General features: G+C 41.2%; 1 protein-coding gene across 4 annotated transcripts in view; it reads right to left on the minus strand.

Moving 5' to 3' along the window:
- The window catches only part of ATP2C1 (ATPase secretory pathway Ca2+ transporting 1), a 58274-nt gene that overhangs the window by 30959 nt on the left and 14974 nt on the right, over positions 1-12341 (minus strand). Inside the window, exons 1-2 of one of the 4 annotated variants that reach the window (XM_034060947.1) lie at positions 11438-11577; positions 10901-11045 (exon numbers count right to left, since the gene is read on the minus strand). The exons of 1 other annotated variant lie outside the window; for it this stretch is intronic. In XM_034060947.1, the coding sequence (XP_033916838.1) occupies positions 10901-10906 (6 nt within the window). In that variant the 5' untranslated portion in view covers positions 10907-11045; positions 11438-11577. Of the gene's footprint in view, positions 1-10822; positions 11046-11437; positions 11604-12341 lie in introns of those variants that run through there. 2 more of the 4 variants (XM_034060951.1, XM_034060954.1) reach the window with 2 other exon arrangements.

A 12341-nucleotide genomic window follows, 5' to 3' on the forward strand; every position in this document is an offset into this window, starting at 1 on the left:
TGTACTGTATGCAATGAAAAGGAAAACAATCTGCAGAGAAAATCTGCTATAGGATTGGAAAAGGTAAAGGCTCAAAGATCTTTTCATAGGCAGCTCCTTTCTCTAGGGTGAAGTTATATACTGTAAACCAATTCTGGATGGCTCCTAATCTAACTTCTCATAAACTCTACAATCTGTGTAGCTTACACTATGCTTATAGTTAGCAAATAACAGTTTCAAACATCTAACAGTTTGCCATCAGTTAAATTTAATTGCTTGGGCAATGAGATCCTGATCACTTTTCATCACTACCTTCCAAAATATTAAGTGGGTTATTCCAAGCAATTTAGGAGGAAAAAAATAAAGTGCTTGCTACATGCTGGAACACAATAACTATATTCAAGCAGATAATTCTGCCTTTATTGTGCATTACTTCCACAAATCAAAAGATTACTTCTCTGATACTGTCAGCAAATTCTCCTTTAGACTGCTACACAGATCTGCATACTGGAGATGTGGGCTTCTACAACACCTTTTAGTGTATCCAAAAAAGCTACCCCCAAAACCACAGTGTTCTATATTAAATGAGTCAACCCACGTATATTGTAAGTTGTCTTAGATGCCTTCCCACCCTATGGTGCAATTAATTTTCAAGCATCTACCGGCTGATACCTTAAAACACTTCAGTACTTTGGTGCAGGCCAAGTATTTATACAGCTAATTGAGCTAAGAAATGATACTGGCCTATGCAGCTATATCGGATGGGCAGACAAGCATCACCACAGAAGCTTCTGAAGCTGTGACTACAGCTTCTCGTTCCTCACTTGGAGCTAATCCTACCAAGGAACAAAGAAGCAGGATGTTAAGTAACAAAAATAAATAGCTGCATCAGGAAGGCCCTTTCTCGGTCCACTTCCAATGTACACATCACCATTTCTAGGCCAAGAAACATGCATCAATCACATAACTATCATCCGGATTTAAGCACTCTGCTCTCAGAAAGAATTGTTTACCCCACCATACAAGAAGTCTCCCTGGTTAACTGCAGGTTAATACAGCTCGTTCTCAGGAAACACTGTGGCACAACTGATATGTAAATAGATGACTGGAAGCACTGACTCCGCCTGCTTTCCAGTATTTGCTTTTTAACCATACCTATCACTGTCTTCTGAATCTTCCCATCTGTCTGAACAAGTGACCAAGTCAGCCTAAACTTACCCCATTACTCCCCTTATACTGAACCCCTTTCCAGCCAACTCTAGTACTACCAAATACCTTTCAACGTGTTTGTAGTGATCTACCTGTGAGAATATTACTGTAGGAGCAATTAAAGACCTGTATCCAGGTATATGCCTCTGTATCATGGATACCATGAGATTGCTACTGAATCATACTGCGTCTAATCAATACAAAAATTAATGAATGTACATATAATTAATGCATAATCAGTAAATGTGCATTTTTAATCTTAAGTGTATGTACAGTCCGCTGTCTTTTCCACTTGGGAATATTACATGCACCTTCTCAGGAACTGCAGCTTCATTAATGAGATAGGATATTAGAACTTGTTGTCCCTTGGACAACATTCCAGACCCGGCTGGTATCAGTGACTGATGAAAATGTACTGTGTGCAAACTCAATAAGAGTACTAGTGAACTCAGAGCAGACAGGAGCTACAGGAAGCCATGCCCTGACCAGAGATCCATCTAAAGCTGTATCATCTATGGGTTCCCAGCATCAGAAAGGACATATGATTTTATACCTTGCCATCACCTCTTCCGAGTTATCAATAGTGATTGATCTTGCAAGTGTTTGTGCTTTTCTTATTGGGATCCCAAAAGAATCAGCACTTCCTCACCCGTAAGAATTACATTTTTTGTCTACTATTCCCACACTTTAAAAAAACAAATCCTGTTCACCAACAGAATAAAATGTGTTTCACTGAATACAAAACAGATTGAAACTTACAAGCTTCCCATTTCCCAAGATGTTCTGCATGATCAAATCGTGTGTAATACATACAGAAAGGTTTAGAAAGCTCTGATTCTATTAAGCAGGTTCTGCTCTAGTTCTGTAAAACTCAGAGCCAGGATGGCAGGGGTGGAGGGGTAACGACAGACAGATCAACTACCGTAGACATTTGTGCACACAGTAACATAAAGGACCAAGTGTTCACCTTTTCTGCACTGTCTGGCATCCTGAAAACACACAGGGCTAGAGATCAAATAGATGCCAGTGGGCAGAGGTCTGAGCCTCTGCATGTATGCACATGGACTTTGGAAACAGCTCCTGACAGGCAAAGACTCTTGGCTGTGAAAGGTATCTTTAAGAAAAAGACTCTACCCAGAATTAAAGTACCCCTCTTTTTCAGTATGAAGCATCAGTGCAAAGCCTTCCCCTACTCATTAGGATATTGTGGCTAGAGGTTTTGGAGATCCAGGTCTTCAACCATCCTATTGTCTATCTTCAAACTCTTCATTTAAATAAGTCATTGGCCAGCACCATGCCTGTGATTCCAGAGTCACTTTCTAACAATGTCCTTAAGAACATCTATTTCATTAGCTGTTTCTGCTGTCTTTGCCTCCCCCATTTGTCTAGAACTAGTCAAGGTTCCCAGACCCTTGTCCCAGCCACAGAACAACAACCAAGTGATGACAAGACACAGCAAAAAGCCAAGCCAAAGAAACAAGCACTGAGCATGCTCAACTGTTAGAGTAAGTCCTAAACAAACTTCACATTCAGGAGCAAACCCTAGATGCACATAAGGATTCCAGAAGTGGAGACAGAGAAGAGCATACTCAGACCATTCTAGATAAGCAATACCCAACATGGTTGTGACCATCATGCAACTTCCTCCATGGAATTTCACCAGATTTTAATAGGAATTAAATCTCCAGAGAAATTCATCAGTTATGTTAACTGAAGAAGCAGGTGAGAGTAGGTGAATGTGGCAGATACAGATTTAATAAAATAAAATCAATGCAATTGAGTTTACAAACTATAAATGCAGCCAAGCTAGAAACTTACTTTCATTAAGTAAGTTCAATTTTTAACATCTTATGCTTGATTTATGAACAAATTTATCTATACTTTAATGATGTGCATAAAATTGGAAGTTACATACAGGAAGGCTTCATCTATACAGACCGCACTGACAGAGTTGTGCATATCTCACATGATTAAGTCACAAAGACCAATTACTTTCTGTATTCTCAATTAGAAAATTCTCTAATGAGCCTCAAACCCCTATAAATTTAGACATGGAAAATACTCATACTGTGACTGACCAATAAACCCCTATACCACAAGGCCCAGAAGAGATGGGCAAGGGTGATGCACCTATGAAGCTCAGAACATAATGTAGGGTGTGACTAACTACATCTATTGCAAAGAGGCTAACTTCACCTCAGCACAAAGAGGACTGGAAGGTATCCTTCAGATACATATATTTGATATTAAAACATTACACCTTCTATATGTGGATTATCTAAAAGAACCTGGTCAGAGAGCATTGTATGCTGAAAAATAACTGTATGGAGAATAATGCTGCTTTCTTAGAGCAACAAGTGCCAAACACTCAACATATCCATGACCAATTTGCAACAAGAATATTTTACCTGCAGCTGCACAGAGCTGCCCCTTTCCACCCCCATAAGGTTGAAGCCTGTGGACTAATGAGGCACTTGCTTTCTATCCGGCACTATTTGCTCAGGATAAGAGATACTTTCTGAAGGCTTTGAACTGAGTGTCTACTACCTTCATTTGAATGGACTCCTTTGGAAAAGCATGATGGTTTTTCACATCTGGGGAAAGGGCTGCAGCAGCCCCTGTATTCTACTATTCAAAGAAATTTGTTCCTATTCAATGGTATTTTTCACCAGAAGTCCCCACATCAAAGGCAGTGCACACAGAAAAGTTCTGTCTCTAAAAAAAGCCAGAAGGAAATAGAAATACCAATTTGCATTAATGAGTTCTACTTGCAGAGCAATTTCTATCCTGGAAGGTCACGTAATTTTAGACCCTTTCTATTGTGTGTTATTTTGTCAGACTTTAGAGTAAAAGGGCGATATTCAATCTGGCACAGACACAACCCATTAACCAAAGAAACAGAAATACCCAGTTTATGAGAACAACCTGCTAAGCTGCCCCAGAAGCCTGAAAAAAACACTGCCTTGTATTCCAGTACAATTTCAGCAGTGGTTAGGACTTTCACTATGACCAACAACCAGCCACTGGGTAGAGGTGTACTCCTTGGTATACAACACCTCTGCATTCCTAAGAAACCGAAATATAAACACTGGCAACAACCATCTTATATTTCAAGGTTTGCCCAAACTTAAAAGTTGTAAAATATTCAAGAAAGAGACCTAACTCCAACCCTATCTAGTTCAGGCAGCATAATAAAGACTAAGATGCTCCATTTCACATCCAGCTTATCAACTCCACAGTAGTCTATAAAGCTCGAGAACTACTTTAAATACTTCTAAGAAAACATTGCTCTGAGAAACACATTCCACAACCTCAAATATGTCTAACTTTCAGGATGTTTCACCGTGTCGTCTTTAAAAAGAACTAGGAAGGAAAATAGAACATACAGTTCAATTGAGGCTACCAGCACAACAGTAAAGCTGGGCAATTTTCTGCAACCGTTGCATATACCATATGGTTATCTTGCAAGCCATGTGAATGACAACTGCCTGCTCTCTAGCTAGAAAAAATATCACACAAACAATGATACTTTAACCTGACTGCAGTACTGCAGATCATAAGAACCACCCAACACCACTTTATCTTCCTTTAGCCCATTTATGTACTATACAGTTGAAACAAGAATGCCAAACATTCAAACTTTTTATTCAATCACTACAAAAGATTTACTGTTTAGAGCACTTCTGTATACTTTGGAGGACGTACTACGATCAATCTAAAGCCTGGTTGCCAAAAGCCTTGAGGTGGCAGAGTTACCAAGAATGCGCTGCAAACACATCAAACCAACCCGTATTTGGTTGGCCAAAACATTCACCTTTGATTCTTCCTGTTCAAAAAACCTCCTTGAACAGTGGAAAAGTTTGCTTGGACATTTCTTACATTTGTCATTACCTATTCATCAGGAAAACAAAAGGAGCAGAACCCTAAGCACAGACTAAAATGATCAAATCAATGCTAGTGCCCTGATGAAAGCAAAGTTTATATATAATAGCACTGGGTCAGTTGAGAAACTCACCATCCATGGGAGAGAGCACTGATGGCCACCTCTCGACTCCAAAAATCATACAGCTCTGCTTAAATCCCAGTTCACATGAAGCCTTTAAGAAGTTGAAGGCCAAAAGAACTTTGCTTCTACGTATCAGTCATTTATCTTGCTAGAGAGTTGCTAGAAGAGAACATTTAAGCTTCTGGCCCCTCTCCAATAGTCTGCTTCTCTCCCATAACATTTTCAAGTGCTGAGCTTCTCAAAATTAAGGATGACACTTGAACAGCAATCACTTACAAAGAATTTTAGCACCCTCTGCTATACTGCTAGTGTAGCTATAACACATGCAGACTTAGTTGACATATAATTGTATTAAGAAAACACATCAATCTGTATTTGTTTAAAATAATGAATGAAACTCCAAAACCCAATAACTGATGATATCCTTGACAGCAAAGCAGTTATTTCCTAATGTGACAAAACAAATTCCCAATTAAAAATATCACAAACTTCCAGTTTACAACAGTTTTCGGGACCAAGCTAGTGTCAGTGCCAATGTAAATGCAAACATAACTCACTGCATAATTACTCTACTCATGGTAGTAAGCTTTCTTATCATTAGTACCAAGCAAGACTGTATTCACCAAGGTTTTTTTTTGGTGAATTATGTATGCAGAAAGAAGCACTGCAAAAAATGTTGCACTTAAAAGTATTTGTAAGCAATTCTCTAGACTGCATCTGCTAACCCACTACCCATTTTATCCCTTCCAATTGTTGAGAGTAAAACGTTTACAAAACAAACAGCTAGAAACAGATGCCTGTCCCAAATTTATACCTTACTGTATTTCATTTTCCTTCTCTGCTCTGCACTGTTTCTTTATATTACTTCTAGCTCCTATAAACCACACTGCAATTGCCAATTTTATCACCTGTTGACAATTAAATATCACTTGATCTCCTCCACCAATTCAAAAGCAGGTCTCAACCAAAATCTACTTATTAATTTTACTCTTGCAAAAGTCCATTGTGGTCGTATATAGGTGAATCTCCATTGAACTGAAACTATGATTACATAAAGAAATGAGTGAAGTTAATGGTTTGCTTGTGCTAAAAGATCTCACTCCTTTGTCCTTCACTGCTTTCAACATTAACTGGATGCTTCACAAGCCCATTCAACTTCCTAATTCAACAGAAAGCTGTCCAACGGGGGACAAGGGGAAAGAAGGGCTGGGCTAACCTGCCTGACAGCCAAGACAACACCTACAGCATGAACACAGCTACAGGCAGGATCTTCTTTCAGCAGTAATGAGACCATTTCATTCAGTCCTATAGAAGAGCATCCCAAGATCACCACGTACTTGACCCTGTCCACCAAAAAAGCAAGCAATAATATTTCTCTTCCATTAAATTATCTACCCTGAGAGCTTTGTACTTCCCTAACACCACTTTTTTCCCTTTTTCACATAAACAAAGGTAGCAAAATAACTAAATGCACATTGAGCAATGTCTTACTTCAAGCAGACTCCATGTTAAATCACTTGCAAATTACTACAGATTAACACTTCTGATTTATCTGCATGGGGAAGAAAAGTGGAAAGCGAAGACTTGAACCATCTAACAGTCCATCAACCAGACAAACAGATTACAAGATGACACTGGCCAGTTAAAAAAGAAATCTATGCTTCTAATGCAAGACAAGTGCTATGTTAACTTAGTGGTTATTTATCAGAGCACTGCTAAAACACAGGAAGGTATCTACTAGAGTTGGCCTTTACTGAAGACCCTCCACTTAAAGTGTCTCACCTTATCCTCCAAGTTAAACAGAAGAGATGCAGATGTGACTTTTTTGCCAACATAAGTGAAAGGTATTGGGTTCTAATTAATTTTCTTCAAGCTGTAAGTAGGTAAGAAACAGTACTCAAGGAATATCAACATTCTATTAGTCTATTAAGAAATCCTCTACATGTAAAAGGGACATAAACTGCTGTGATAACACCAAGTCAGTTCAGATTTCTACCTTTTTTCCATCATACATTTCATTCTGATTACTTTGGATATTACTTTCATGAACAATTGATGATGCCATTCTAGAACACTTTAAATTGCTTTCAAGTCACTGCTGCCGCAGGCATCCCTTCCCCCTCTGTTATCTCCTGCGTGTGCACCCATACTCACCCCTTTGTCAGTATTTACAGCTGCCTAATCCATGATGAGCCAGTCCAGGGTGCTAACTCACTGTCCCCAGACAAGAAAATCTATTCACTGATTTCAATCTGTTAAATGTAGGAGCTAAGCCCATTTTCACCATTAAGAAAAATGCCTGTGAAATTCATTAGGAAAATCTAATTGCTCTTCAAGCACATGACAAACAAAACCGACTCATTTGTCACCTCAGGATTAGGTGAAGTATTAAAGCCTCTTTTTCATAGAAAAAGCAAATTTTGACTTATAAATCACTACTCACCCAGCTATCAAAATCATCTTGAAATTACTACTGACAGACGTTGTCTTTGAAGATTAGCTGAAACGAACTAGGACTCAAAACAATGAAGGTTAAGGAGGGTTTCAGAACCATCACGTCATGTGTTTATTACTTAAAAGTAAGTCTGGTCTGAGTTTCTGTACTAACCTGCTACATGGTATTTGGAAGATCTTTTTTGGATTATGGATATAAAAATGTTACTCTGACCTCTTCTATTAAACACTTAATGATCTGAAAACAAATGCTACAGAAGGCCTTAGTAATAAAATAGTACTCCTATTTAACAAGTTGCATTTGTAACCATAGTCTGACCTCAGAGCAGAGAAGCTCGAAGTTGATGTAACCTAGACTGTATTCTTTATCTTTCTACTAAAAGGCAGTCTTCTACAAGACAATCCTGGCTAGAACAAAGACCTTATCATGATCTAAAAGATCACCTGAAAAAAGAAAGAAAACAACCTCAGACTACAACTACAAAAGGTTTGTTAAAATGGCCCAAAGGCATTAGTGGAGAGATCCAAAATGACAAAGCCCAGTTTGCACTCAGTTATGTTTTGTCTCTACAAGTCCTCTTAACTTCCTACAGATCAAGAGAAAGCTCCACTTGTGGAAAGAATTCAGAGAATTCCACCTTTCCAAACGGAAACACAAACATTGTTCCTCTAAGTCATAGTTTTACTGAGGTCAGCAAAAGTTGTCCTATGATGGGAAATTCTCTCTTCTCCATTACCATAAGATACATGATTATTTTACGGAAGTTTAATCACCTCCACACAAGAGACAGGAACCACAAAGTCTTGGGACAAACGATTCATTAGCTTAGAGCAAACATACAATATTCCTTAGGAATCCTGAATCAACCCAGGGAAACATCAGTTTTACAAACCATCTTATCACTTCCCAATCTTGAATATTCATCCAGATAAGGGGTTGGGTGAGGACAAACAACTGCCATCTCTTGCTCAATATCCAAACCAAAGAGCTTTTTCAAACACAAGCTTGCAAAACAAAGCAAAAAAGCTTCAAGATATTCTAACTGCAATTTGTATTCTACAAGATGACAAAGATTCTTCACCCGCCTCTTGGACAAGATACATTCATCCTCTCAAGAGTGATGGGAAGTTCTAATATGAAAGCTGTAGTGTCTGGCTGTCTCCAAATGTCAAAAGGCTAAAAAAAAAAACCCCAAAGAGCTCAGAAATACCAAGAACACCAAAACAGACAGCTGTAAATATATGTGCCTGTCTGGAGACTGAATGATGAGATAGAGGGGGGGGGAGTGGAAAAGTAATACAAACGGTAAAAGAACTAACTCAAGTCTTTTTAATGATATTGAAGTTTAACTTTTCTCACACCCCCAGGAGCCTCCTCTATTCTGAAAGGCTCAATAAACCATAGCATTTAATTCTACCTTTGAAATATGTGTCTGACCATCTTTTAAAAAGTATTGTTACTTTCATCATACAAACATTACTCATTTCTAAACATAATGTATTTATCCTGTAAGAAACTGAAGAAATGCCATCTTTGTGCTGCCAGCATGCAGAAAATTAGAAGGGGCCATACTATCATGCATGTAGTTAATTATAAACTACATCTATGATATACTATTTATTTGGTAATAGAACTAAAAGGCATTAAAAGCCTTCCTGCTGTTTTGGCTTTAGCACACAAGTGTCAGACACCTACTTCCCCCCCACTGTATTTCTATTCAGTGCTCAAGGCCAGGCTGGCCAGAGCCTTGGGCAACGTGGTCTAATGTGAGGTGTCCCTGCCCATGGCAGGGGGTTGGAACTGGATGATCTTATGGTCCTTTCCAACCCAACCTATTCTATGATTCTATTCAATGGTGTTATATCCACTTTCCTTCCCTCACCCCCAGTGTTGCCCATTCAAAAACCTTTTACTCTCAATACAGCGACTGAAATGCAAAGGCACTAAAACTACTTCTATCAGCTATCTAACCTCTCAAAACAAAGATCAGTCTTCTACAGAGGCTTCCCCACACTCCAAACTTCCTTCTGCCTAATAAGTTTCATGTTCTTGATCACAAATACTCAGTTGAAAGGCATGATCAATAGAATTAAGAAAGTTCTAACATTATTTTAACATGAAGACTTCTGATATGCCAGATTATGATAACCCAAACAGTTTTCAACATAGGCTGGACTTCACCATTATCTCCAGTCACAGATGACAGCCATATTTCAGAATAGAACAATATCCAACCATAGAAAATACTTGTTAGTCTACCAGGCACACTCAATCCAGTTCTTCAGTCAAGTCAAACTATTCAAAAAGCAACTCTCTCCAGGATGGGGTCAGAGGAAAAGGAGCTTTTAGGTTTCACATAACAACCTACAGAAAAGGAAATCCAGCTTCCACCTAGAAAAATCCATCCAATACCTTCAAGGAATACTGATGACACAAAGGGAGTGAGGAGAATCAACAGGTTTCCTTCTTATATGTATTATCTGTATTAACAAATAAAACATTTCAGCGATTTCGACAAAACAGAAGGGGAGGGGAAGGAGGAAGTAAGCTCACAGTCACTATCACCAACACAAAGGGGCTTTCAAGGTTTCCAGAGTATAAACTGAAGACCAACATGGAAAAAGTGAAATAACTCCTAGGATTAAATAATTTCCAAACTAGACAGGAAGAAGAAAGCACAGGAGAGCATACTCTTTCTGTACACAGCGCTTACAACTTCATATCAGATCTTACAAGCTGTAGAACTCAACATTTCAGTGCCACTTGTTAATAAATAGTGCCCAAGAGAATGAAGTTAAATTTTAAGAACACAAAATACTCACAAAAATACTTCAATACAAAATTCAACACTTCTCAATTTCACCCTAAAAGATAAAATTCAATAAAACCATACAATCGAAGCAAATACCAAGCAACTAACGCTCAGAAGCCCCTGTCTAAATAGAACTTGTCTATTCCAAACACACAGAGCACCAGAATACACAACAGAGACTTTGAAGATCTGCCAGGACAGAATAAAACTGATTATTATCTCGACAAGCAGCAGCACAAATGAGGAAAGCAATGGTCCTACACGTCTTAGACCACAAAGTGCAGAGCAAAATTCCTACCGCAAGATTAACACACGAGAGCAACCCTGCAACCCCCTGGAACAGTGAAACATACACACGCACCAGTCGGAGTTGTCACCAAATTGCATGCACAAATCCTCTTAGCTCCAATGAAGTCAGTGACTCTGATGAGACCTTTACCTTCATTTTCCATCGAAAGCGTACTTGAGTCGATAGTTACAAAAGTCTTTAGCAACAGCAGCACTGGAGCTGAAAGGTGAAGACAGAGATGCCCCAAGATCCCAGGCAATCACACTGCTCCCTTCGCCCCCACCTGCAGCAACATCTGCAAGAGAAACATCTGCGCTAAAGGAGGGGGGAAAAAGCACAGAACCTAAAAACAAAACCCCCCCAACAGCCGAACCCTGTGAATCTCCACCGCCTTTCCCCACACGCATCCATGGAGCCCGCAGCGCTGCCAGCAGCCACCACGGATTAGGATTAGTCGCCCAGCATCCACAGCCACACAGAGCAGTGCCACCGCCTCCCCCTCGCCTCCAACCGCCTCGTCCCACCCGGGGAGGGGCTCAGCACGGAACGAACGCCCCGCACCTATAAATAAACGCTCACCCCAAATAACACCGCTACCCCCGCACCGCATCCCGCAGCGCCCGGTTGAACGGCAGCAGCGACGGCTCCATGGAGCTCCACGACCCCCGCCCGGCCCCACCCGCTCACCCTATGGCGCAGGCCGGCGCTGGAAGCAGGAGGTGTGAATGGGGAGAGGCACAAGCAGCGGCTCCGTCGGCGCTGCCTCGTCCCCTCCGCCTCACCGCTCACCGCCGGGGCTCGGGACGGCGGCGGCTGCAGCGCCGGTGGCACGGCCGCATCCCGTCCGCTCACTTCCGCGGGCGGAGGGAGAGGCAGCGGACGGGGCGGGGCACGGCAGCGGAAGGGAGGGCCACGGCCACCATCACCATCGCCCTGCCAGTCCTCCCCTCTCCGGATAGCAAAGGGTCGGAGGCTGTGCCTTGTGTCCTCTCCTTTATCCCGAGCTCGGGACCCCAGCAATGGGATGCGTTTAAACGCCCCAGGCACCGACGCGGAGGTCTCCTCACCTCCCTGCCCGAGCAGGAGGATGTTGCTCGGGTGAAGGTGGAGCCGTTAAGCGGTGTGAGCGGTTACCTGCCCGGCTGCACGTTGAGGGCTCACGCCAAGCGCACCCGCCCGGCCCGTGCCCTCGGCCCCTCTGCTCTCCGCTGCAGAGCCCCCTGCGGTCTCCGTGCCGCGTGTGTGCGGAGCTGTGCGTGTAGGAAACGGGGTTGTACGTACGGAATAGCTGCTGGGTTTAATTTAGTCCCATTTACTTCATCATCGAGTTATATGCTTTCAAATGTCAGCCCAAAAAGCCCCGGCTCGATACAAACTCTTAAACACTGAAGGTGGCTACTTTGGAAACCCCTTTTTAGCCACCAATCCAACTGCTTGTATCACTAAGCATTGGGGTAAAAAAATGCTTTACCAATTCCATTATGTTTACCTAGCCACCAAAGGAGTATTATTTGGAACTACAGGTCCAGTGCTGAGCTCTAATGCTGGGGAAGTCTTTAAATAAAAGTGATTTCCACTGCGATAATAAATG

This window comes from Melopsittacus undulatus, chromosome 1 (assembly GCF_012275295.1).
Source record: "Melopsittacus undulatus isolate bMelUnd1 chromosome 1, bMelUnd1.mat.Z, whole genome shotgun sequence".
NCBI lineage: Eukaryota > Metazoa > Chordata > Aves > Psittaciformes > Psittaculidae > Melopsittacus > Melopsittacus undulatus.